Below are 27,306 nucleotides of genomic sequence, written 5' to 3' on the forward strand. Positions count from 1 at the left end.
GATTTTAGGTTGGAATGTATGTGTATGTGAGAAAGACAAAGAAAAATCTATGATTAGTTTGTCCATAATTCCTGATAGCATCCTGATTCCAAAACCAAAATGGCTCTCTCCAGTGTTCAAGACTGCATGCCCTGGAACTGGAGATCTAACACTTCACCTTGAAACAGGACACTAAGCTGACAACAATTACATGATAAAGAGCCAATGTCCAGATTACATTTAAGATTCTCTAATACATGCATGGCTATCTGATTCTGAATGATTTCCCTAAGAAGAGAAAGACTACAAGTTATACATTGTATTCTTTCTATACTTTCCTATATTTTAAGAGCTCATTGATTAAAAATATATATATATACATTTTGATAATATCAGCACTCCTGGGAACTCTTTGTGTTTTGAAGTTGAACTTTGGGTATTTGGGAGTGATCTCCGGTTTTCTTGGGCCCATGGCAATTTTATAAAAAGAAAGCGCCGCAGGGGAGGAAGCAGCCACCTCCCTGTGCATGCAGCATGCTTTTCGAATTCCCCTTTTGGCCTAAGCTGTAATTACCGAGGGGAAAAGAACGGCAGCATTGCCAACGCAACTTTTCAAATGCTGCATCGCTGCCTTCTTTAAATGGTTGGGGGGGGGGGGGGAGGGGATTCAAAAAGAGACTGCTAAGGGCGCAGGAAGGAAGAATTAGGGCCCTGCACAGAGGACGGAGGAAGAAGAGCACCAACCGGATCTGACAAAGATACAAAAAAAATAAAAAAAAAGGAGAGGCGATGGAAAAGGTAGATGGTTGCACGGAGAGCAGGAAAAATCTAGGATGAGAGCGAGGAAGCAGGGCCATGAGTGTGTTCTGGGGTCTTCGTGATTGTGCCAGAAACCCACCGTGCAAGCTCTGATGCAGCTCTTCTTCAGATAGGCATTTTATTGTTTCCACAGAAGATTCTGGCAGTAACTTGTGTGCCAGAAAATACTGAATGAATTTTTCACACTTTTCTCTCCGGCTGCTATTTATTTACAGGGTGAGCCTGTACATATGCCCAAGAAAGCCAGAGAACTTTCTTGCCAGTGGTGCAATTAGAGGCCAATTTTCGAAACCATTCATATCAGTGTACTAGTTTTCAGTGCTCTCTGGAAAAAATGCAATATTGGTTTCTAAATGTCTGGACACGGTATTTTCCTAGCAAAATAAAAGTGAACATAATCGCCCAGCCTTGCATGTGAAATCACTGCTGAGGTTTATGCAGTCGCCCCTAATTCACTTCTTGTTTTGGTGGGTTCCGCTCTCAATCAAACATTATCTCTGCATGGCATTACATTATAGCACAATATCTTTGTTTTCTATTGCAGGACTGTAAATTCTTAAAAGAAGATAAGATGTTTCATTTTAATGAACTTGAAGCAACACACTATGGCTATTATACCTGTGTAGTTCCACTGAGTCATGCAGGAAGAGAGTATAATATTAGTAGTACCACATACCTAATGCTGGAAGGTAACGAGTTCTAAAGCAGTGCCGCAGACCTATTTTCCCTTTTCACTGTGGAACGACTGAAAGTAAATCTCATGGAAATTCTGAATACACATCTTCATGCTAGTTTGTGTTTCGGAGTGTTAAGTTGGCTTTAGATTTGATCTGCTTGATAACATACAGAGAGGGCATGTGTGCCTTTGCATGTCTGGGAGGGCTGGGGCACTAGTTCTCTTCAGCCAAAGTTTGAACTGAAGTTTAATGTGGCAACCTCTAGTTGACTCAAATCAGATTTTTACAGACTATAATCCCTTTATTTTGCACAATGTATGGAAAACAAAAGTCTTTGCATGGTTTGATGATATGGTCTTTAATTCATAGAAATGGCATTGTCATACCCCTTCTCGTGTAAAAGCAATATAGACCTTAGACATACAGGATTTGATCTAGATGGTCCCGGAGACAGATGTAGCAAAGTTTTGGCCAGTGCAAAAACGAATCCAGATTTCTGTTTTCAATGGGAAAAAAACATCTGGGCAAAACATGGCATCAAATGTTTCAAACATCTTCCCCTTCATCTCAGAAACAAAAGTTCAATGGAAAGTAGGCATGCATGTAGCACTTATTTTATAGTAACAAAAGACTGAATAACTATCTGCTTTTCTCTCTCTCTAGTAAGTGAGAGAGAAAATATTTTTTTGGGCAAAAATATTTAAAATTATTTTATTTCTTTTGGCTGCTCAGATTCTCCAGAAATTGCAAAACCACAGATAATGGGTAACGACATAATTCATCATGTGGAAGTAGAATTAGGTATGTATTATTCTGTGAATACCATGTGAAATTTGTTCCAGTGAGAAATGTTAATAAAGTTAGTATTTAATCTGCTTTCCTTGTTGCATATCACACTGCATGATCATACAGCTAGCAAAACTTTTGTTCAGCTTTATATATGATGACAGACCATTTCTTAAAACTCCAAAAATATTTATTAAAAAATGCAAACTGGAAAACATACACATTACTGGAGGAAGAAAAGGAAACAATAATATTTTGGAGCAATCTCTGTCCTGTCTCACAGATTAATAATTAAAGGCCTGAGTCAGTCAATCTTGTGGGTCTGATAAACACATTTTTTAAAAAGGAGAAATGTTTCAACTGGAAAGATGTAAGTCTACTGGACTAATAATCATTAATGGATCTATCCTCCAGAAACTTTTCCACACCTCTTTTTTTAAAACTCAGCTATATTACTATCATTCTCTGTCAACAACATTTTATAGCTTAATTGTTGTTAATTAAAAAATACTTTCTTCAATGTGTTTTAAATCTGTTATCAGTTAGTTTCATGGAGTGTCCCCTAGTCTTAGCACGATTTGAAAAAGTAAATAACCATTCCTTATTCACTTATTCCACTCCACTTATTCTTTTATAAACCTCTAAAATATTCCCCTCAACCATCTCTTCTCCAACCTGAAGAGCCCTGTCCTGTCTAGCCTTTCCTTATAAGGGAGCCACTCCATCCTTTTTTTTTTTTTTATCAGGGATCTGTATTGGGACACTTACTTTTCAATATATTTATAAATGATCTGGAAAGAAATACGACGAGTGAGATAATCAAATTTGCAGATGATACAAAATTGTTCAGAGTAGTTAAATCACAAGCAGATTGTGATAAATTGCAGGAAGACCTTGTGAGACTGGAAAATTGGGCATCCAAATGGCAGATGAAATTTAATGTGGATAAGTGCAAGGTGATGCATATAGGGATAAATAACCCATGCTATAGTTACACAATGTTGGGTTCCATATTAGGTGCTACAACCCAAGAAAGAGATCTAGGCGTCATAGTGGATAACACATTGAAATCGTCGGTACAGTGTGCTGCGGCAGTCAAAAAAGCAAACAGAATGTTGGGAATTATTAGAAAGGGAATGGTGAATAAAACGGAAAATGTCATAATGCCTCTGTATCGCTCCATGGTGAGACCGCACCTTGAATACTGTGTACAATTCTGGTCGCCGCATCTCAAAAAAGATATAATTGCGATGGAGAAGGTACAGAGAAGGGCTACCAAAATGATAAAGGGGATGGAACAGCTCCCCTATGAGGAAAGGCTGAAGAGATTAGGGCTGTTCAGCTTGGAGAAGAGACGGCTGAGGGGGGACATGATAGAGGTCTTTAAGATCATGAGAAGTCTTGAACGAGTAGATGTGACTCGGTTATTTACACTTTCGAATAATAGAAGGACTAGGGAGCATTCCATGAAGTTAGCAAGTAGCATATTTAAGACTAATCGGAGAAAATTCTTTTTCACTCAACGCACAATTAAGCTCTGGAATTTGTTGACAGAGGATGTGGTTAGTGCAGTTAGTGTAGCTGGGTTCAAAAAAGGTTTGGATAAGTTCTTGGAGGAGAAGTCCATTAACGGCTATTAATCAAGTTTACTTAGGGAATAGCCACTGCTATTAATTGCATCAGTAGCATGGGATCTTCTTAGTGTTTGGATAATTGCCAGGTTCTTGTGGCCTGGTTTGGCCTCTGTTGGAAACAGGATGCTGGGCTTCATGGACCCTTGGTCTGACCCAGCATGGCAATTTCTTATGTTCTTATGTTGTTATCCTATTTCATTTCCTTTCTCTGTGCCTTATGTAGATCTCCTATCTTTTGTTTTGAGCTGTAGTGACTAGAACTGCACACAATACTATATTTATTTAGATTTATATTCCACTTTTTGCAGCACTTCAAAGTGGATTACTCAAGGTGTGGTTGCACCATGGATCAATACAGAGGCATTGTTATACTACTAGTTTTGTTTTCTACATTTCTGCTTAATTTCTCCTCATTTTATTTGCTTTTTTGGCTAGTGCTGCCCACTGAGCTGATGATTTGAATGTATTGCCCTCAATGACACCAGGGTCCTTTTCCTGAGTCATAACTCCTAATATAGAAACCAGTTCTGTAAATGTTTATGTAGTTGCTATTTAACATCTCCAGAGGCCAAATTTGTGTTGGGCAATGGTTGCATTGTTCAGTACAACCTTTTTAATTTTAGGAAAGTGTGACTTACTATCTGACTGGAGCTATTTTTTAATCTACTTGAATCCGTAATGTATGCATTTGATTATAGCTCCTGTCAATTATGAGGTCAATTAGTTCACTAAAATGTAATAGAAAGCAGTACTCAGTGGCTGCGAGTTTCAAAAAAACTACATGACCTCTCATGATCTTCCTAAAGCTTTTCCAGATTCCAGATTTCTTGTTATTCTAGTACACCAGTAGGTTCTTGTTCATGTGCAGATAGTATATGCTGACTTTCATGGCATGTTATTTTGTGCAGGGAAAAAAGTGAGACTGAACTGCACAGCTTTTGTCGGCTACTCAAACAGCAGCAGATATGCGATCTACTGGTTTAGAAAAGTGAATTCCAGTGATAATGAGGGAGACTTTTTTGAGCAGTGTAACTACTCAAGTATGCAAATAATGCCTTGTGAGAATACTTCTAAAAAGTAAGTAGTGTTTTATTGCTGAATTTTTCAAATCTGTATTCTTTCAATAACACATTGTAAGATGACTGTTCATCCAGAAGGCAAGGTCCAAGGATTAGCCTTTTGGACTGGCCATATTAACATCCTGTGTCACAAGAGATGCCCTGTCAAGTTCTGGGTCCGGCAGGGCTCAGCTGTGTTATTAAACTAATACGCTCAGGCTCTTGGAGGCAGGAAGAATGGCTACTATTTCAGAGAACCTCTGTTGGCTACAAAAGGAGCTGCCTGATCTGGAAAGATATCCAAGAAATGATAACTGGTAATGTAACTATGCCAAGAAATTGATGCATCTATATATTAGTTTACCAACTACAGTCTTTAAAATAACATAATCAACCTCCTTTCTTTTACTTTTTAAAAATGGTATTTTATTTACTGTGAGTATTGACAGATTTTGATGGGTCATCGGTCTAGTTTTCAAAACTTACATTGTAAGCCCTCTGGGGCAGGGGAATCACCTGCTATAACTGATTATAACTCTTCTTGAGCTCAAATCTGGATCGGTAAGTAATTACAGCTAAAACACAAATCATACTTCGTATAAAAAGGTTAAAATAAAGATCCTCAAGCATGTTTCGAGTGAAGTCTTTTTATTGGATTAACAATACATCTGTCATTTAAGAGAAGGGACAGACAAAATGTTCTCAAACTTCAAAACATACAGGGGCCGATGCAAAAAAATCAGCGTGGAAAATGGGCGCTCAGTGCTGAGCACCCGCTTTTCTAACGCACGCCCAGCACTTCTCCTGGGCCTGAGATTGAATATTTAAATGAGGGGTTGCGCTGCCAAAGAGGCACTAGGGCACCCAGGAGAGGTGGCTGTCAGCGGGTTAGGAAAACAGACGCACAATTTTATGAGAGTCCATTTTCCTAACTTGACTACCGGCACACCTTTTTTTTTTTTTTTTTTTAACCTTTCGATTGCTCCGACTTAATATCGCCACGATATTAAGTCGGTGGATGTCCAGAAAAGTAGTATTTTCTGCTTTTCTATACACCTTTTTGAGCTTCTCAGAAATTAATGCCTGCTCTGGACAGGCGTTAATTTCTGAGGGTAAAAATGTGCGGGTTAGTCGCTCGTTTTTTGGGGGGGATTGGGGAGACTAGCTATTAGCTAATAGCCTCATCAACATGCATCTGCATGTGATGAGCACTATTGGTTTCACAAGGGATTGGATGAGTAAGGGGTTGTGGACGCACGTCCAAAACGTGCGTCCAATCACGCGTTAGTCGGTACGCTCGGCTGAGTGCACTGTTTTGCATCGGCACCCATAATAAAGAAAAGGGGTCGATTTTCTAAGGGCTCTAGTTAAATAAGGACATTGCTAGCTAAATCAAAGTCATTGGAAATTGGGCTGAGTGGTTAAATTTAGCCACTTAAGTTTCACTTGGAGGATAAATGTATCCATTTTAATTCTAGGAGCTCTAGGAGAAGGGTTAGGCCATGGGGAGAAAGTTAGAAAGCTAGCAGTGAGTTTTAGAGCTAGTCACCTTACATGGCCGACCAAAGATAGGCTCTCCAATAGCAGGCCTAAATCTGGCATCACTCATCACTCCTCTCCCTTCATCCCATCTCAATTACAAGCTCATCTTGACACCTGCCCATCCTCTCGATCAAAAAAGCAGGGAACCAAAAAGGATCCTCAGTCTTTGCCTCTTCTTCTTTCCCTCTGGATGCAAAAATGTAGTAAGGATGATGGATCTCCACACCCAAACCAAGTTTAAAAAGTAGCTGAGCCAAAAGGACCCCCCTCCCTCCTTCCACTGCTCATAAAAATTAGAGTGGGGATACATAGTCTCTCCAATCTTCCATCTTTTGTCCAACCTCTTAAATAAAAAAAAAGTAGTGGTCTGAGATGTTCTCCTTATTCTGTTCTTCTGATCAAAAAAAAAATAGACCATAACTATTATTCACTAAACCCCTTCCTCAAAAGCTATTTCCAGCAGAGCCAGAGCTTGACACAGGTTTTATGTCCACTTAGCTTGAAATCCAGCTTAATCTGCCTTGGATGACTTCTTACTTTTATTTCAAAACTTATTTCAGCCCCGCGGCCGTGCAGAGGCCTCTGGCCATGCCCCTGCCCCGCCCCCGGACCTCCCCCTTTGTAAAGCCCCTGGGAGGTACACGCGTCCTGGGGCTTTATGTGCGCTGCCGGGCCTTTTTAAAATAGGCCCGGCGCACGTAAGGCCAGTTACGCATGTAATCCTGTGGATTTACGCTCATAACCTTTTGAAAATCTGGCCCTTCGTGAGTTGTCAGAGTAATGCTGAATGCCAGCTTGGAAGAGGTAAACCTGAGTTTTCTTCCCTGTTCAACAAGGGTAGATTTTGGGGGCACTTTTGGAGAATTCTGTTGGGAAGAGGTTGAGTTCGGAAGGGTGGAGGGATTTTCAGCTAAGAATCTAACTGGCTAGATTCAGTTAACAATCAGCTCCACTTAACCCACCAAATTTAACAAGCTAACTGGGAGATTTATCAAGCCGCAATATTTTAATGTGGAAGGGGGGAAATATCATGGTGACTTAGTTCTGTGATATTTTGCCCCTCCCCGACAAAATATTGCAGTGAGATCGGCATGATCTTTTTTTATTGTGGAAAAACTCCGCGATAATAAAACAATGCAGCAAAGGCCACAAAAATATGCAATGGTGGCTGGGTTTGCATGGGGCCGCCATCATTGTAAAGGGCAAAGTAGCCTAAAACCCTCCTGGATGTCTAGCGAAAATGCCACCTCTAGAGGTGGTCCCAACCCCAAAAGTGAAAAAATATTAGAATAAAATTAGAGCAGCAATGTCACGCCCCTTCCCAAATCCCTCCCCTTTTCAGAGCCACCCAGGCACAAGCAAATACTCCCCCAGTAACAGGATCCCCCCCAAGTCCTTCCAGTCCCCCTTTTCCCTGATCCTCTGTCCAAAATAAATAAGGCTCTAGTGGTCTAGGATGGCGTTCCCTTTCCATCCCCTTTACTTCAAAAACAGATCCTGGTAGCCTAGAGTGACCCCTGGGCTTCCACCTCAACCCCATGTGTCTCAGCAGCCACCTGCTGTGCTCCCTAGTTCCGGGGTGGTCGATGGCATTTTCCAAAATGGCGCCAACCAATTCTTGCCCCTAGCATGTGCTTTGAAGCACAAGTTTTATTATATTTCTGTTTCACTTTTGGGGTCATGCTGCCTCTAGAAGCAGCTGGCAGGAGTCTTGCTAGATCTTCAGGTGGGATTTAAATGTCTGGACGGTGTAACTTTCAGGCCACTTGGCCCTTTAAGGCTCATCCCGGGGCTATCAGGATGAAAGTTAGTATCCTGATGCCTCTGAGAAAAAAAGAACTATACCTCCCTGAAATGCAATAAAATAATGGGGCAGAGGTGTTTCTAAGTCAGCCGCATTATTTTATTTCCATTGAATTAGTTAATTTTATGCAGGCAAAACAAGCAATTTCCATAGACGGGTGGAACTGTTTTTAAAAATATGCGATGATATCATGGTATGTAATATCACATGATAAGCAGCATTTAAATCACATTAAATGCTGTTTATCACAGCTTAATAAATCTAGGTGAAAGTTAGGTGCTTAGCTCTTTTTTGACAATTGCCCTTTAAGTGGGTAATAAGCAAAATCATTTATGGGCATAAAACTCAGTAATGTATACGTGTAACCTGGTCTCGTGTTTAGGGACTCTGGAGGGGGAAGTGGTGTTAGCATTCTCTGGTGTACTTTTTGATTTTAAATTTATGAACGTAAATGTGCATGCGTAAATTGCACCCTTTAAAGGGGAAGTGTAACTTTATAGGAGCAAATGTGTGCATCTTCTCAGCCAATTTCCTGTGTGTTTTCAAAGCAAACCTATGCACATTAGTTCGCTTTGAAAATTCTCTGTAAAATCTGCATGCACAACGTACAGGCAAACTTTAACATTGGGCAGGCTGTTTGAAAATGACCCTCCGAGGGGTGAATTTTCAAAACAGTTTCACACACAAGTAGCTTGTACTCGTGTACACGCTATTTTATAAATATCCAAAGTACGTGAATATTTTGAATCTTGTACATATGTTTATATTAGAAAAAAAAAAAAAAGTTGCATCCCGGAGTATGGCCAAAAGAAATGCAGCACATTACCATTTTATTTAAGACTTATGCACGCACATTTGGCAACCTCTTCTCGGAACTTTTCACTTACACAATTCATCGCAGACTTGTGTATTGTTCACTCTCGGTTGGATGGGAGGCCTGGCTGAACTGAGGGGAGTTCAGGAATGAAGAACTAGGAGGGTCTTGATGGCCTCAAGAAGGAGAGGGTGAATGTGACGGTTTGGGCAAACTAGTAATGTCAATTACGCACGCATGTTTTAAAATATACTGACTTCCTCAAATTAACGGGGTTTTATGGGAGAAAATCACAATGTTTTTGGTGCATAAAATATACATACATATGTTTTTAAAATAGGTAGGAAAGTATGCACTTTCAATGCATTGCAGCTATTCATACATAAGGAAACATATGTACACATGTTTGAGGGTAGACCAGTACCTATTTTATAATCTGCACATACCTATTAGGGATGTGAATCGTTTTTCAATGATTAAAATTATCGTCCGATAATTTTAAAATCGTCTTAAATCGTTAAAGAACACAATACAATAGGAATTCTAACGATTTATCGTTAAAAAATCGTTAATCGGGTTAGTGCGCACTAACGGGAGTTAGTGCGCACTAACAGAAAATGATACAAATTGACACTTTTCAGGTCAGTTAAGAATGAATATGTATTCCTATTGGCTGGCTGCCCTCTTATTTATTGATGTTACCAAGGTTCCCACTGAGGTGATGGTTGGGGGGATGGGAAATGGAAACGGTTGATCAGTCAATGTGACTAGAACTTCTGCCTATCCCTGATACCGGGAGTGTTGTGATCTTCCTGCACGCAGTTCCCTAACCCTGATACCGGGAGTGTTGTGATCTTCCTGCACGCAGTGCCCTAACCCTGATACCAGGGGTGTTGTGATCTTCCTGCACGCAGTGCCCTAACCCTGATACCGGGAGTGTTGTGATCTTCCTGCATGCAGTGCCCTATCCCTGATACCGGGAGGGTTGTGAACTTCCTGCACTGAGCAGGGATACGGCACTGCGTGCGGTAGAGGGGAAATTTGCATGCACATTTGCATGCACATGCATGCATCAATATATGTGTACGTGTGTACAGCCTATTTTATACTATGCGCTTATATGTGTGTATGTTATACAATGGCTGCGTCAATTGGTGCAAGCTGGCAAACAAGTGTACAAATGTGTGGCTGTTTAAAAGTTACCGCCCCCTTTGGGAAAAAGATATAGGGAATCTAAAGCCAGGCTACCAGATTTAATACAATTGTGTAGTTGAAATCATTGATAACATTGAGATGAGGGTAATTAGAATTGGGATACCAGTGAAGCAAATGGGACCAATTTTCCATCGGCAATCAAATGATATAAATACCATGTTTACCAGATGTTCCAATGGAAGCTTTTATAATTAATTTTAATGCATGGATGATACCAAGGAGATAGGAATTGAGCAAATTTCCATTTATGTAGGAAAGAGACATGTAACATTAATTCACAAGGGGCTCAGTAGATGGATTGGAATTCAGGATACAATAAGAGAAGACATGGAAAAATCATACTGGGTACAAATTCAAGAGTTATGTTAGGTTCCATATTAGGAGCTACCACCCAGGAAAAAGATCTAGGCATCATAGTGGATAATACTGTGAAATTGTCGGCTCAGTGTGCTGCAGCAGTCAAAAAAGCAAACAGAATGTTAGGAATTATTAGGAAGGGAATGGTTAATAAACCGGAAAATGTCATAATGCCTCTGTTTCGCTCCATGGTGAGACCGCACCTTGAATACTGTGGTTAATTCTGGTCGCCACATCTAAAAATAGATATAGTTGCGATGGAGAAGGTACAGAGAAGGGCAACCAAAATGATAAAGGGGATGGAACAGCTCCTCTATGAGGAAAGGCTGAAGAGGTTAGGACTGTTCAGCTTGGAGAAGAGACGGCTGAGGGGGGATATGATAGAGGTCTTTAAAATCATGAGAGGTCTTGAACGGGTAGATGTGAATCGGTTATTTACACTTTCGAATAATAGAAGGACTAGGGGGTATTCCATGAAGTTAGCATGTGGCACATTTAAAACTAATCAGAGAAAGTTCTTTTTCACTCAACACACAATTAAGCTCTGGAATTTGTTGCCAGAGGATGTGGTTAGTGCAGTTAATGTAGCTGGCTTTAAAAAAAGTTTGGATAAGTTCTTGGAGGAGAAGTCCAATAACTGCTATTAATCAAGTTTACTTAGGGAATGGCCTCTGCTATTAATTGCATCAGTAGCATGGGATCTTCTTGTTGTTTAGGTACTTGCCAGGTTCTTGTGGCCTGGTTTGGCTTCTGTTGGAAACAGGATGCTGGGCTTGATGGACCCTTGGTCTGACCCAGCATGGCAATTTCTTCTATTCTAAGGAAAGGATTGTAATATATACCATTCAATATCTAGCCAGTCAGAGCTACCTGAAATATAAAAAATGTTATGCATCCAATAGCAGTCTTGTTGTAGGATAAATGCATGGCAATAGTTATAAAAATCTGGCAAGTTAATCCCTCCATTTTCTCTACAGGCTTTAAGCTTGGCCAGTACTTTTTTGGGAAGTCTGATAGTAATTTAATTTAATATAGAATGATTGAGAAAAAAAATGGGCAACATAGAGAAGGCATAATTAATTTGAGGAGGAAGTGCTATTTTAGTGGTGTCTAGGTGACCCCACCATGTAAGGTAAAGTGAGGCCATTTAAAAAAGCTATCATGCAACATTTGAATGAGAAAATTCTCACAATGGGAAATTGTATGAATGACATCATCCAAAAAATATATACCCAGTATTTAAGGCCATCATGCACCCAATTGAACTGGTAACTATCAAGGTCAGCATGTTGTCCAGTGAAGTTTAAAGGCATTATTTGAGATTTTTGCCAATTAATCTGATGCCACAAGAAAAGAGAAAAATCATCTATAAGATTGAAAAGGGTAGGGAGGGGAGGATTCAGGTTAACACTGATATAATAAAATATCATCAGCATATGGAAGAGCTTGCAGAACACATCTCTTACTGAAATGCCTTGAATATTAGAATTCTATTTGATAACCAACAAAAGAGGCTCTAGAGTTAGCTGGAAGAGATATGGGGACAAGGGGTAACCTTATCTTGTACCCCTACTAAGAAAGAATCTAGATGAAATCAAACTGTTCATCATGAGACTTGCTTGAGGATGATGATATAACAGTTTGATCCCCGATAGATGTGTTATCAGTGTAAAACAGATAAAAGATACTCCCACTCCACATGGTCAAAAGCCTTTTCAGCATCTAGAGAGAGCAACCATTGAAGTGGAACTATTTTTGGCAATAATAATAAAGATAAGGAAAAGCCAAACATTGTTGGAAATATTATGAATTTTAAGGAAACCTGTTTGGTAAGGATGCAAAAGATCACCTAATACCTTCTCTATCTTATTGGTTAAAACTTTAGCAAACAATTTATAATCTGTGTTGAGTAGGGAGATAGGCCTATCATTCAAAACTTGTTTTGGATTTCTGCCTCGCTTTGAAAATACAATAATACAAGCTTCAGATAATAGTGGATATAAAGAATGAATTTGCATTAAATCAGAGAAATAAACATTAAGGTGCAGATTTTCAAAGCCCTACGGCCTGATCACATGGCACCTCCACACGCCACCAATGCTGAGCTCCGCTCCGGGCTTCCTAGGTGTGTGTATGCGCCTCTGCTACAAATTTAATGGGCCAGTGGTGGTAAGTTCCCGCGGCCCACAGAGATGATGTCAGGCAGGGTGGGTATATATACCCTGCTCTGCACCAGCACTTTGCCTCAGTAACGGGTCCTGCTCCTTCATGAGTGCGAGTTGTCTGCGTTCCTGATACCTGCCTTGTTTCCAGCGTTCCTGACTTGCTTCCTGTTCCTGATTCCTGGTTCCAGCGTTCCTGCTCCTTGTCTCCAGTCCCTGCCTTGCTCCTCATCCCTTCGGATTGATCTTCTAATTCTGACCCTGCCTGCCTGACTCTGCTTGACCTCCGCCTGCCCTGACTTCCTGCCTGATTCACCGACTCCTCTTGTTCGCTGCCCGACCTGACCTCTGGCCCGTTCCTGGTTCAGCTTGTCTGCTGCCTGCCTTGACTCCTGCTCTTCTGACACTGCTTCAGCTTCTTCCTCTGATTCCATGCCTTGAGAGTCCCTCACCTGCCATCCCCAATACCCAAGGCTTAACCTGCGGGGAACGAGGGCTGGTATTGGTGAAGGTCCAGTTGGGTCTTCTATGCTCATACAGTCTCCCGACAATGAGCCCACTCCTGGTGGTAGTGTCAACCTCGTCTCGGCTCCAGGGTTCACCTTTCCAACAATATACAGACAAGACAATAATATCTTCAGATCTCATTTGAATTGTCAATGATGAGAGAGTGCCAAGCTTATTAATTAATTTATTACTATAGTTTAGTAACTAGGTTCCTAAGCCATTTTTAGAGAAAACATGATATTGATAGTTCTGATAATATAGTTACACTCTAGTGAAAAGTCATATTCCAGCAATTTCAAACTTATTGCTAGTTTTGTGGTCAGGAAGGAATTTCTTTTCACTGCTAAAAAATCTGGCTACAGAGCTTTTTTTTATTAGATAAGGAGATGAAGGTTTGACTTGGTGGATCTCTCGTCTTCTTTCAACCTTACCGAGAAACAGTCTAATAAATTGGTATCACCTTTATTTATAAATTGATATGATCTTTGTTTTCATACATTTCAGTGAACTGACACAAGAACTTTTGAAAGCTCAATGTGGCATCTTACTTTTATTCAGATACTTTTAATTTTATTTTGCTATATCTTTTAAAATAATCATCATAAGTGGCGCTGAATATCTCTCTCAGAATTGCCGCATTTCTTTACTTAGTCTGCACTAGTGAATGATGAGTTAGGCATTCCTATTCTCACAAATTGTAATCTTGAAACACCACATAATATCTTGATGGTATTCTGCCACAAGCATTTCATTTCATTGATTATTTGGCAGGTAGTAGCCTGCCCAAAGTGGTGAACAGCAATTAAAACACAAAAATTAAAAACAAAAACTATACAAATAAAACCTATCCCACTCCCCCACCATCAACATCTCCTCACTCCCAATCTTCCCAACAACCAGAACAACCATCACCAACTTGGTATATAAAAGGACAAGATCCAGATCACACATCATATGCCTTATATTATGAAAGCTTGTTACCGATAAATGTTTTGGCACTTTGTTAGTAAGAATTTAATCAAATCTAAATTTATGTGCCTCTCTGTAAACCGTTGTGATGGTACACTACTAAACGACAGTATAGAAAAGATTCTAAATAAATAAATAAACAAACAAATAAATAAATAAACTCCTCCACAATTCCCTCATCACCTAATCACGTCAACCCCCCCCCTCCCCCTCTTAGCCTCCAGCAAACTAGCCAGCAGGGAATTAGCCACTAGCCAGCTTTGAACTTTCTCTAGTGACTAGTGCACCATACAGAAGTTGCACAGTTTTTATTTTTAAACAAACTATTTAGACGTGACTGTTAATAAGTTATATGTTTTTAGGTGGGAGCAAGGGAAAATGTATATCACAAATGAACTGCAAATTGAAAATGTCAAAGAAGAAGATCTACAGTACAAGTATATCTGCAAGCTGAGCAACACAGTTCAGAATGAAAATAGAACCCATATCCTAACGAAGAAAGGTATGATTCACTTTATTTTTACCATGTCTGTTTATGTTACTCTTATTTTGTTAGATTTATATAAACTAACTACTTAATATTTTTTTCCTTGTAGAATTCTTAATTGAGAATCAGAATTTAGGCTCCTGCTGTGCTAAGGGATGCATGAAACATAGGTAGAGACTTTGAATTGTAGTAAGTAGAATTTGGGCTTCCCATTTTTTCTGCCCACATTCCTAAAGAGTGGTAGGCAAAAATGTTGCTCCATTTTTCTAATCATTGTGGGGGTGGGGCATTTCAGGTCCAGCTCCAGATTGTTTATGACAGACTGTGGCGCAAATATGGTAAATAGAACAGAAAATGGGGTATCCAATTGCTGCATCTGGCAGTGAGGGATGTGCATGAGCTGGGGCTACAGAATATGGGAAACATTTTCTTAATGAAGCAACCAGAAATGAGAAACTGTTGTCATGATCTGATTGTGACAATTTTCACAAGAAACCCACAATTCCATCCAGAGCAAGATCAATATCAAGTAGGGAATATGATGAAAGCTTGTCACAAAAATGATACTGATGATAGATCATTGTCTTGTACTAAATCTGACAAGTGGCAAGTTCTTCAATAGGAAGACAGAAATCTCTCATGCCACTCTACCTTGCTGCTATACCACTAGTCTAAAAGTCTATTTTATCCTTATTTCAGAAAGCTTCTTGCATATATTTTTCTGTGTTTGGTGTAGTGCTAGACTTATATTATCTATATTGTCCTAGATATTGATATTGCTGTATTAAACTGTTGTGAGTTTGTTTAAGCAAAAAAACCCCAAAAAAACAAAAAAAGGGGAGGAGGCTCTTCAGCTCCGGGCAGGTGAGTCACGGTGCATTGCAGGGGTCAATCTAGTATTCAGTCTGCTTTGATCTTCATGGAGACATCACAACTACAGCTTCTTGGGGAAAACTAAGAATAAAGCTTAACTTAGCTAGCCTATCTGGGGAGAATTAGCTGCAATAAAGAAAGTTTCACCCACTTCACAGTATTCCAAAATTAATTCCTCATTATCAAAAAAAAAAAACAATTCAAGGAAAAAGAGGTTTACATTGGGCTCAGGTAGGATAAGACCTGTGACCCACAGACACCCATGCTACACAAGGTGACAAGGAACCCAAAAATCAAGATGATTACAGTGGGCTCTGGTAGAGTAAGACTGGTGATGCAGAAACACACACTCTCTCAAGTGACACAAATACAAAACGCCTTATCTGTATCACATAAGTATAAAGCTCTGGTGAACGAGATTATCGTGGTATCTGAAAAGAAAGAAGAAACCCAAGGCATACATAAATTCCAAAATACAATCAATAACCAAAGAAGAAAGCTCATTGTGCTAGGTGAGTCTATCATCAGAGGCACTAATTTGGGAATTCTTCTAGAGGGAAACACTACAGTTAAATGCTTCCCAGGATCATCGGCCAGCAGAAATGCCTTTCAGATAGTCAAAATGATTCAAGAAGAAAGCAAAGACTCTAAAGCTGATATTATCATCCATATGGGAACCAACAACCTTGCTAGTAACAGCATCCAAGCGGTACAGAGAGATTTCCAGTCTCTAGAGAAGCAGATTAGTCACATGGCCACAACCATCGCCTTTTCAGAAGTGTTACCTGTTCAGGGAAAGGGGAAGGAGATACTAAGCCATATTGATAACGTCAATGTATGGCTCAAATACTGGTGTAAGGAACAAAGTTTTGGATTAATTGGGGGCTGGGGCCGTGTATGGAACAACAAAAAGCTGTATGTCAAAGATGGTCTCTCTGTGGCAGGAAAAAGGATCCTAAGAGATAAATTCAAATCCTATGTCATAAGGCATTGAAACTAGAAGCCGGGGGTCGCAGAAAGAAATTAGAATGTCACCTCCCAAATACAAATACAAATCCAATGGAAAAGGGTGAAGTGGATAACAAAACTCAACTAAATAATTCACAAAAGGAGTCCAAGAAAATCAGTAACCTGAATGAGAAAAGCTGGAAAGCTATGAGCACAAATGCTCGTAGTTTGGGCAATAAAATCCCAGATCTGCAAGCCCAATTGGTGGAAGCGGACTTGGACATTGTTGCTGTCACGGAGACGTGGTTCACGGAATCTCATGATTGGGATTCGGCAATACCAGGCTATAACTTATTAAGGAAGGACAGAGAGGACAGGAAAGGGGGAGGAGTGGCTCTTTATCAGGTTGATTCAGTAAAGTCCGCGGGAGAGCGGACGAATGCCTGCTCTCCCGGCGCACGCACCGGCCCTTTGCCGGTGCGCGTGATTCTGTATTTAAATTAGGTGACGTGGTAAAAACGGGGAAATGGAGGCGCTAGAGACACTAGGGCGTCCCTAGCACCTCCTTTTTGACAGGAGCGGCGGCTGTCAGCGGGTTTGACAGTCGACGCTCAAGTTTGCTGGCGTCGGTTCTCGAGCCCGCTGACAGCCACGGGCTCGGAAACCGGACGCCGGCAAAATTGAGCGTCCGGGCCGAATTCAAAATTTTTTTTTTTTACTTTTTTTACTTTTCGGGACCTCCGACTTAATATCGCTATGATATTAAGTCGGAGGGTGCACAGAAAAGCAGTTTTTACTGCTTTTCTGTGCATTTTCCTGGTGCCGGAAGAAATTAGCGCCGACCTTTGGGTCGGCGCTAATTTCTGAAAGTAAAATGTGCGGCTTGGCTGCACATTTTACTTTCTGTATCCCGCGCGCATACCTAATAGGGCCATCAACATGCATTTGCATGTTGAGGGCACTATTAGGTGCCGCGGGTTGGACGCACGTTTTCCTCCCCTTAATGAATAAGGGGTAAGGGAAAACGCACGTCCAATAGCAGGCTAACAGTGCGCTCCATCGGAGCGCACTGTACTGTATCGGCCTGATTGTCAGGAACAATATCTAAGCATCTGAGCTGCAAGGAACATGGGGCAAAGAAGCACTATGGGCCGACCTAAAAAAAGATGATGGGGCTTCCATTTTTATTGGAGTGGTTTACAGGCCTCCAAATCAAATGGGAGAGCTTGAGAAATATCTAGTTGAAGACATCCAAAAAATGGGAAAGAAGGGAGAAGTGAGAAGTGGTGATTGTTGGAGATTTTAATCTGCCGGATGTAGACTGGAGAATCCCTTCTGCAGAATCTAACATTAGTAGAGAGATAGTGGATGCCCTGAAAGGGCAATGGAACCCACGAGGGAGGGAGTTATACTCGATTTAGTTCTCACTAATGGAGATAATGTCTCTAATGTCCAGGTGGGTGCCCACCTCAGCACCAGTGATCATCATACAGTATGGTTTCATATCACAAATAGGATACGGAAAAGTAGCACGAAGACCCGAGTTTTACAGTTCAAAAACATGGATTTTGATGAAATGGGGAAGTACCTGGAGGAAGAACTAGAAGGCTGGGAGAATGAGAGAGATGTGGAACAACAGTGGACCAAACTAAAAGGAGCAATTACCAAGGCAACTAATCTATATGTTAGAAAAGTAAAGAAAAGCAAGTGAAAAATGAAACCTATCTGGTTCTCAAAGGAGGTGGCTGACAAAATAAAAGCTAAAAGAACAATGTTCAAGAAATATAAAGAATCCCAAAGAGAGGAGCACAAGGAAGAATATCTGGTGGAACTGAGGGAGATGAAGAAAGCAATCAAGAAAGCAAAATTCAAGCGGAAGAAAGGATTGCCAAAGAGGTAAAGCAAAGTGACAAAACATTTTTCAGATACATCAGTGAAAGGAGAAAAGTCCAAAGTGGTATAGTGAAATTGAAAGGTGAAAAGGATCAATGGGTGGAGACAGATGAAGAAATGGCAGAAATATTAAACGAATAATTCAGTTCGGTATTCACTACAGAAGACCCCGGAGAAGGACCGACACTAGTTAACAAGAAACTGGAGGGAAGCAGAATGGATAAAACTCCATTTACGGAAGAGAATGTATGGGAAGAGCTAGGAAAACTGAAGGTGGACAAAGCTATGGGGCCTGATGAGGTTCATCCCAGGATACTGAGGGAGCTCAGAGATGTGGTGACGGCTCCACTGTGTGACCTGTTCAATAGTTCCCTGGAAATGGGAGTGGTGCCGAGTGATTAGAGAAGAGCGATGATGGTCCCACTTCACAAGAGCCAGAGCAGACAGGAGGCTGGAAACTACAGGCCAGTTAGCCTCACCTCGGTGGTGGGAAAGGTATTGGAGTCGCTGCTGAAGGAAAGAATTGTGAACTATCTACAAGCAGCAGATTTGATGGACCAGAGGCAGCATGGTTTCACCAAGGGAAGATCCTGTCAGACAAATCTGATCGACTTTTTTGATTGGGTGATTAAGGAATTGGATTGAGGAAGAGCGCTCAATATCATCTACTTGGATTTTAGCAAAGCTTTTGATACGGTCCTGCACAAGAGCTGGTGAATAAAATGAGAAGCTTAGAAGTGAGTGCTGAGGTGGTGGCCTGGATTACAAACTGGCTGATGGACAGAAGACAATGTGTGATGGTAAATGGAACTTACTCTGAAGAGAGAGCAGTGTTAAGCGGAGTGCCGCAAGGATCAGTATTGGGACCGATCCTGTTCAATATCTATGTGAGTGACATTGCGGATGGGATAGAAGGTAAGATTTGTCTTTTTGCGGATATCACTAAGATCTGCAACAGAGTGGACATGCCGGAAGGAGTGGAGACAATGAGACAGGATTTAAGGAAGCTGGAAGAGTGGTCGATGATATGGCAGCTGAGATTCAATGCCAAGAAGTGCAGAGTCATGCATATGGGGTGTGAAAATCCAAAAGAAATGTATTCGATGGGGGGTGAAGGGCTGATGTGCATGGAGCAGGAGAGAGACCTCGGGGTGATAGTGTCTATCGATCTGAAGTCGGCGAAACAATGTGACAAGGTGATAGCTAAAGCCAGATGAATACTGGGCTGCATAGAGAGAGGAATATCAAGTAAGAAAAGGGAAGTGATTATCCCCTTGTACAGGTCCTTAGTGAGGCCTCATCTGGAGTACTGTGCTCAGTTCTGGAGACCGTATCTCCAAATGGACAGAGACAGGATCGAGGCGGTCCAGAGAAGGGTGACCAAAAAAATGGAAGGTCTTCATCAAATGACTTATGAGGAGAGATTGAAGAATCTAAATATGTACACCCTGGAGGAAAGGAGGAGCAGAGGTGATATGATACATAATTTCAGATACTTGAAAGGTTTTAATGATCCAAGGACAATAACAAACCTTTTCCGATGGAAAAAAATCAACAGAACCAGGGGTAATGATTTGAAGCTCCAGGGAGGAAGACTCAGAACCAATGTCAGGAAGTATTTCTTCACGGAGAGGGTGGTAGATGCCTGGAATGCCCTTCCGGAGGAAGTGGTGGAGAGCAAAACTGTGAAGGATTTCAAAGGGGCGTGGGATAAATACTGTGGATCCATAAAGTCTAAAGGATATGAATGAAGAGAAGAGGCATGGGGGGTGGCTTTCGGGGATCACAGCTACTACCTGGAGATTAATACCCTTATTCAATAAACATACTCACTGTTAATGCGACTCCATTGCTTTATGCTTCAACGGCAAGAGGAAATGTGGAAAAAAGGATTTGCATTCACAAAAAAGCGGGAGAGTAGCTTGCTTGTTGCGGCGGTTACTACCCCAAACCAAATAAGTCTTATACTTCACTTTCAATGTATATCCAGCATAGCTCTCTGCTTCAACGGCAGGCGGGAAAGAGGAAAAGAGGATTTATATTCAAGCAACAACCAACAAGGATTGAATTACATAGTCTGGGTAAACAACTAAGTATGAGTGTAGCTTGCTTGTTACGGTGGTTACTACCCCGAATCAATTAAGCCTGATACTTCACTTGGAATATATATCAAGCACAGCTCACTACTTCAACAGCAGGGAGGAATAAAGAAAAGAAGATTTATATTCAAACAACCAAAAAGGACTGAATTGCACAGGCTGGGTAAACAAATCAGCGTGTACGTAGCTTGCTTATTGTGGCAGTTACTACTCCTAACCAATTAAGCTAGATACTTCACTTAGATGCAGCTCCAGCGCTGCTCTCTACATCAATGGCGGGGGTGGAAGGTAACTAGAACCAAAAAGTTACTAATAAGGGCCAAGGATAACAGATAAGTATGAGAAAAAAAATAAGTGTGAAAGCTTGCTGGGCAGACTGGATGGTCTGTTTGGTCTTCTTCTGTCATCATTTCTATGTTTCTGTTTCTATGTTTCTATATTAGGAAAGGAATGGCAAATAAAGTGGAGGATGTCATAATTCCTTTGTATCCCTCCATGGTTAGACTGCATCTTGAATACTGTGTAGGGATGTGCATTTGTTTGCATCAAAATAGGAAATAAAGATGATATTTCCTATTTCGTTGCATTTTGGGGGGCTGATGAAATGATAGGAAAACCCACGCAATTTTGTGTGGTTTTCTTATCATTTTTTTGGAGGGGGAGAAAGGACACATTAAATTAAAAAACCCCAAACCCACACCAACCCTTCAAATTTAATTAATTGCAACCCCCGACCCTCCCGAACCCTCAAACATTCCCGACCCTCCTCCCCCAAGACTTGCCGAAAGTCCCTGGTGGTCCAGCGGGGTCCCGGGATGATCTCCCCCTCTTGGCCCATCGGCTGCCACTAATCAAAATGGCACCGTGGCTCTTTGCCCTTACCATGTGACAGGGGCTACTGGTGCCATTGGTCGGCCCCCTGTCACATGGTAGGTTCAATGGATGGCCCACACCATTTTTTAAGATGGCGCCATCTGTCCGTTGCTCCTACCATGTGCCAGAGGCCGGCCAATGACACCGGTAGCCCCTGTCACATGGTAAGGGCAAAGGGCCACCGGCGCCATTTTGATTACTGGCAGCCGACAGCCTGAGATCGCTCCCGGGACCCCGCTGGACCACCAGCTGCTTTTGGTAAGTCTTGGGGGGGGGGGGGGGTGTTGGGCAAGTCTTGGGGGGTCAGGAGGGTGGGGGGTTGCAATTAATTTAATTTGAAGGGTTGGTGTGGGTTTGGGTTTTTTTTTCTTAATATGTTCTTTGCCCCCCCAAAAAAGATAAGAAAACCACATAAAATTTCATGGGTTTTCCTATCGTTTTGTCAGCCCCCCGAAATCAACAAAATAGGAAATATCATCTTTATTTCCTATTTTGTTGCAAATGAATGCACATCTCTACACAGTATTCAAGATGCAGTCTAACCATTTGAAGGGTTGGGGTGGGTTTGGGTTTTTTGTTTCGGGGCAGCCAAAAAAAATCAGCTCGAACAGCGGGAAAAATAAATTTTTTGTGGCGGGCCGATAAAGACCGAACCAAAAGGTTCGGCTGAATCATATCTCTAATACTGTGTACAATTCTGGTCGCTGCATCTCCAAAACCATATATTTGCACTAGAGCAGTGGTTCTCAACCCTGTCCTGGGGACCCCCCCAGCCAGTCGGGTTTTCAAGATATCCACAATGAATATGCATGAGACAAAATTTGCATGCACTGCCTCCATAACATGCAAATTTTCTCTCATGCATATTCATTGTGGATATCCTGAAAACCCGACTGGCTGGGGGGGTCCCCAGGACAGGGTTGAGAACCACTGCACTAGAGAAAGTACAGAGAAGGGAGACCAAAATGATAAAGAGTACTTGCCAGGTACTTGCCAGGTTCTTATGGCCTGGATTGGCCACTGTTGGAAACAGGATGCTGGGCTTGATGGACCTTTGGTCCGACCCAGTATGGCATTTTCTTATGCTCTTATGGAATGGCTCCCCTATGAGAAAAGGCTAAAGATTTTAAGGCTGTTCAGCTTGGAGAAGAGATGGCTTAGGGGGGATATCATAGAGGCCTACAAAATAATGAAAGGACTTGAATGGATAAATGTGAAACTGTTATTTATTCTTTCAGATAACACAAGGACTAGAGGACAACCCATGAATTTAGCAAGTAACACATATAAAATGAATCTGAGAAAATTCACTCAATACACAGTTAAATTTTGGAATTCATTGCCAAAAGATGTTGTTAAGGCAGTTAGGGGCTGATTTTAAAAGCCCTATGAGTGTAAATCCAGATGATTTACGACGTAGGGGTGGTTACACATGCCAGGCCTATTTTATAAAGGACCGGCAACACGCATAAAGCCCCGGGACGCGTCTAAGTCCCGGGGCTTTAAAAAAGGGGCGGTCCGGGGGCAGGGTGGTCCAGGGGCGGGGGCGGGGCCAGAGGCCTCCGGCACAGTGGCCATTTGTCGCTGTGTTGGAGAATAGTGTGCCGGCAAGCTGCTGGTAGGCGCAAAAGGTGAAACAACAATTTTTTTTTGGGGGGGGGGGATTAGTTTAGGATTAGGGGGCAGAAAGACTAGGGGAATGAGTGGGAAGGTGAGGCTATGGGGGAGGGAATGGGGGAAGCCCATGGCGTCGGCATGAACAGGTTGCACAATTGTGCACCCCCTTGCACGCACCAACCCTCAATTTTATAACATGCGCGCGCCTGCGTACGCATTTTATAAAATCAGGCATACATGTGTGCGCGTTGGGTAGCGCGCGGACATGTATGTCCGTGCATATGTATGAAAATCTATCCCTTAGTGTAGCTTGGTTTAAAAATTTTGGATACGTTCCTGGAGGAGAAATCCATAAACCGCTATTAATCAATAGGGAATAGCCACTGCTTGTTGCTGGCATTAGTGGCATGGAATCTATTTAATGTTTGGGTACTAGCCAAGTGCTTGTGACTTGGATTGGCCGCTGTTGGAGACAGAAAACTGGTCTTGATGTACCCTTGGTCTGACCCAGTATGGCACATTTTATGTTCTTATGTTCTTATGATGTCACTAGGAGTGTGCAGAGGGTAAAAATGTGTTTAATTTTTTGTTTCAATTTTGGGAAGTTTTTCTCCACAAATTTCATTTTGTTTAATGTTTAATTTGTTTCTTTTGTTTAAAAAAAATGAATCAAACAATAAAAAAACAGAAAATGGGGGGGAAAAAAAAGAAGCAGGGCCTCCCAAGACCTCCAGTCCCCACCACGAGTCCCTCCCACCTGGAAAAATACCAAGGGAAGGATCCCCCCCCAGGCCACACACATACTTTGTCTGGTGGGGATCCGCTGGTGAGGCCTTGCCCTTGTGTAGGTCACCATGTCTCAATCTAGGCTGAGCTCTTTGCAAGGCCGAGGCTTTGGTGGCTCGGTCTTGAAGCCTCAGCCTAGGCCTGTTGCTGGGTCTTAAGCTGGATACTGGGGCTGGGGCCTTGGCATTGGCCAGGTAGTAACTCCTGGGCCTCGGGCTAGGCAGAAGTCCTGGACCAGGCCCAACACTGTGCCCTGATCCAGAGACAGGGTCCCAACAGTCTGATGTCGGGGTCCTTTACTAATATCAGGCCCAGTCCATAGGAAGAATCTGACACCTGGGTGCCAGTTTCTGGAATGGCAATGTCATACTGTGCTTTATAGCAAAATGGTGCCCTCCACTGAGGAGGATACACCAGAGTTTATTTACTCCGGTACATCTCCAGCAATGCCATTTGCGAAGAAAGAAGACAAGAAGAGGACCTACCGGCCAGCGCTCTGGCCTTGGTGCCTGGGCCTCCCCTGGGTTGAGGCCCTAGCATCAGGTTTGGTCTAGGGTGAGGCAGGGTTGTTTATGACAGACTGTGGCATAAATAGAATAGAAATGGGGGTTTTCAGAGTATCCATTGCTTTGAACATTTGCTGTCTCTGGCAGTGAGAGATGTATTTGAGCTGGGGCCCAGGAATCACAGGACTTGATAGAGAGGTGGAGAAAAATAGTGGAGCATTTCTATTGATATGTGAATGATGGGAAGCTTCTCCGTGAGAAGCAGGAAGAATTCAAGATACCTTAGGACCCAGTCTGGCCATGGCTTTGGATAACTGACATATCAGATAAGTAATTTTTCGGGAAGGGGGGGGGGGTGTGAAATTTGGGCCTTTCCTCTGGTCTCAGCCAAGGCTGTGGCATTGTCTTGGGCCTAGGACGAGATCTTAGCATTGTGCTCAGGCCTAGTCCATTTTCCCTGCTTTGGGCCTCGGCTTATATCCTAGGTGAGACCCTGGCTTCTGACCTAGGCCTAGCCCGAGGCATCAGCAAGATGCTCAGGTGTAGGCTGCAGCCTCTGCTTTGGGCCTCGGCCTATGTCCTAGGTGAGGCCCCGACCTCATGTATAGGCGAAGGCCTGATCAGATGTTTTAATCCAGGGCTTCATTAATTCAGTTCAGGGCTCCCTGAATGAAATGAATTGGCCCTTATTCTTTGTGTTTTGCAAATTTGGTTAAAACAAATGCATATCCCTGGATGTTACGCTTGGTGCTACTTTGCCTCTCATGCTGCCTTTGCGGGTTTATGCCACTGATATTAGTGCCCTCTTTTGAATGCTAGGATTATTCTTCCACCTCTTATTGCTTTTTTGCTCTTCTCACAGTGCCTTGGAGAACCCCTGCCACTGATGGTATCCCTTTGTTCCTTTAATGGAATATTAGGCTTTTCATGCCATATTTGGTACTACTTTGCCATAGTCTAAGAGCCTTAGAGCTCTTTTCCCCTTCTGATGATGTTTTCTCACAAGTTTCTTTAGAAATGATGAGAAATCCCAGTTATGGAGCCCAAAATGAGCAAATGCAAACTCTAATGTGTAAAGGCTTTTGCCTATATATTCTTGGTTGTAAGTTATCTGTAAACCGGCACGATGTGCAAACGGTTGTCGGTATATAAAATAAAATAAATTAATTAAATAAATAAAATAAATAAATAAATAAATAATGAACGAATAAAATGTATAAATGAAAACATTTTTTTGGTGTGAAATGAACCAAAGAAATGGAAGTGACCTACAAAATTAATGAATCAAAACAAAAATTTTGTTTCTGCACATGCCTAGCTTATTAAAGGTGAATTTTCAAACAATGCGCATGTAAAAAAAATAGCATGTGTACACATAAAATAGCATGTGCGCCAGTACGCGCTATTTTAAAATCCGCTATATATATGCAGAAACAGGGACCACACATACACTGACATAAAAAAAAGGGGGCAGGCCAGTGGGCATTGTGGGGAGGGACTATCATGTACACACATAAGTTGCTATTTTAAAAGCTGCCGAAGTGACGCGGGTCCATCTTTTACATGTGTATATTTACTTCTGCTCAATATCTGGTATAAGTGACTGTGAATGACTGGATGAAAGGTCTGAGTGATGTGGGACCACGAGGGGCGGATTGTGGGAAAATAGTGGCCCGAGGGATTTTTCTCCATACTGGCCCATGGGTACCCAATTACATATACAATATAATGTACATATATAATTTACATATATATGTACACACCCCTATATTTCGGCATGGTCCTCCCATATCAACACAGTACTATTTGCCAAAACTCAAAGAATAACAACCCCACCAATGAAAAAGAATACCACAAATATTACACCAGAATCTAAAATATCAATACACCTATCAGTAAAACAGAACAGGCCAAGCTACTACAGATCCCTACAGAGAAACCACATGCTTAAAGAATGCTTCATTTCAGTCTCTGCATGCAGAACACAAACTCTCACCAAATACAGAATAAAGCCACATAAAGTATAAATAAAAATGTGCAGACAAAAACTAAACTGTAAAACGTGTCACACCAGATTCTATACAGTGCAACAATGGAAAAACAAAAATGTCACTATTCCTCATGAAACAATCAATAAAATCAAGATATATAAATCATGAATCATAATTATAAAATCATACTAATAAAATAATTTCAAAACAGCTGATGAATAGAATATCCAATAATTAAAGCCTCAAGTAAATTTTGAAATTTTAACCAAACACCAATAAAATATTTCAAACAGCAGACACATCACATACTACCCAATAATTAAAATGGTAGTCAATAAAGAAAAATGAACTTAAAAAGCCACCTTTACTTATCCTCTCCAGCAGTTCTCCTACTCCTTTCCCTTGCAGGCCACACCAGAAGCAGCAGTAGCTGCTGAAGCTGTCCTCACGGTCCTCTTCCTTAGGGACCACAACCAATCTCTTCTCTCTCTCTCACACACACACACACACACACACACACACACACACACACACCCCAGTCATACCCTCAAGACCAGTTTCTGTCTCTCACACAACAATCATCTCCCCAACCAGTCTCTCTCTCTCTCTCTCTCTCTCTCACACATACACACACACACACACACACACACACAAAAGCACACACATACCAGTCATCTCCCTGATCAGTCTCATACATACATACACACGTCACCTCTCTGGCCAGTCTCTCTCAATCACACAATGCTCTCGCTCCCTCTTACACACAGGATTTCAATCACACACATGCTCTTTCTATTTCACTTACACACAAGCTCTCAATCACACACATGTTCTATCTCACTTACAAACAGGCTCAATCACACAGATGCCCTCTCTCTCATAGCCACAAGCGAGCCAAAAACATGCTCCA

At 41.7% G+C, this 27,306-nt stretch overlaps 1 protein-coding gene across 3 annotated transcripts in view; it reads left to right on the forward strand.

Annotated features, from left to right (window-relative positions):
- The window catches only part of LOC115093115 (interleukin-18 receptor 1-like), a 101,567-nt gene that overhangs the window by 36,253 nt on the left and 38,008 nt on the right, over positions 1–27,306 (forward strand). For 2 of the 3 annotated variants that reach the window (XM_029604828.1, XM_029604829.1), the window contains 4 exons: positions 1,343–1,487; positions 2,208–2,276; positions 4,804–4,972; positions 14,686–14,825. In XM_029604828.1, coding sequence (XP_029460688.1) covers positions 1,343–1,487; positions 2,208–2,276; positions 4,804–4,972; positions 14,686–14,825 — 523 coding nt within the window. The remainder of the gene's footprint in view (positions 1–1,342; positions 1,488–2,207; positions 2,277–4,803; positions 4,973–14,685; positions 14,826–27,306) is intronic. The other variant, XM_029604831.1, reaches the window with a different exon arrangement.

The sequence above is a fragment of the Rhinatrema bivittatum genome, chromosome 5 (genome assembly GCF_901001135.1).
Source record: "Rhinatrema bivittatum chromosome 5, aRhiBiv1.1, whole genome shotgun sequence".
Taxonomy (NCBI): domain Eukaryota; kingdom Metazoa; phylum Chordata; class Amphibia; order Gymnophiona; family Rhinatrematidae; genus Rhinatrema; species Rhinatrema bivittatum.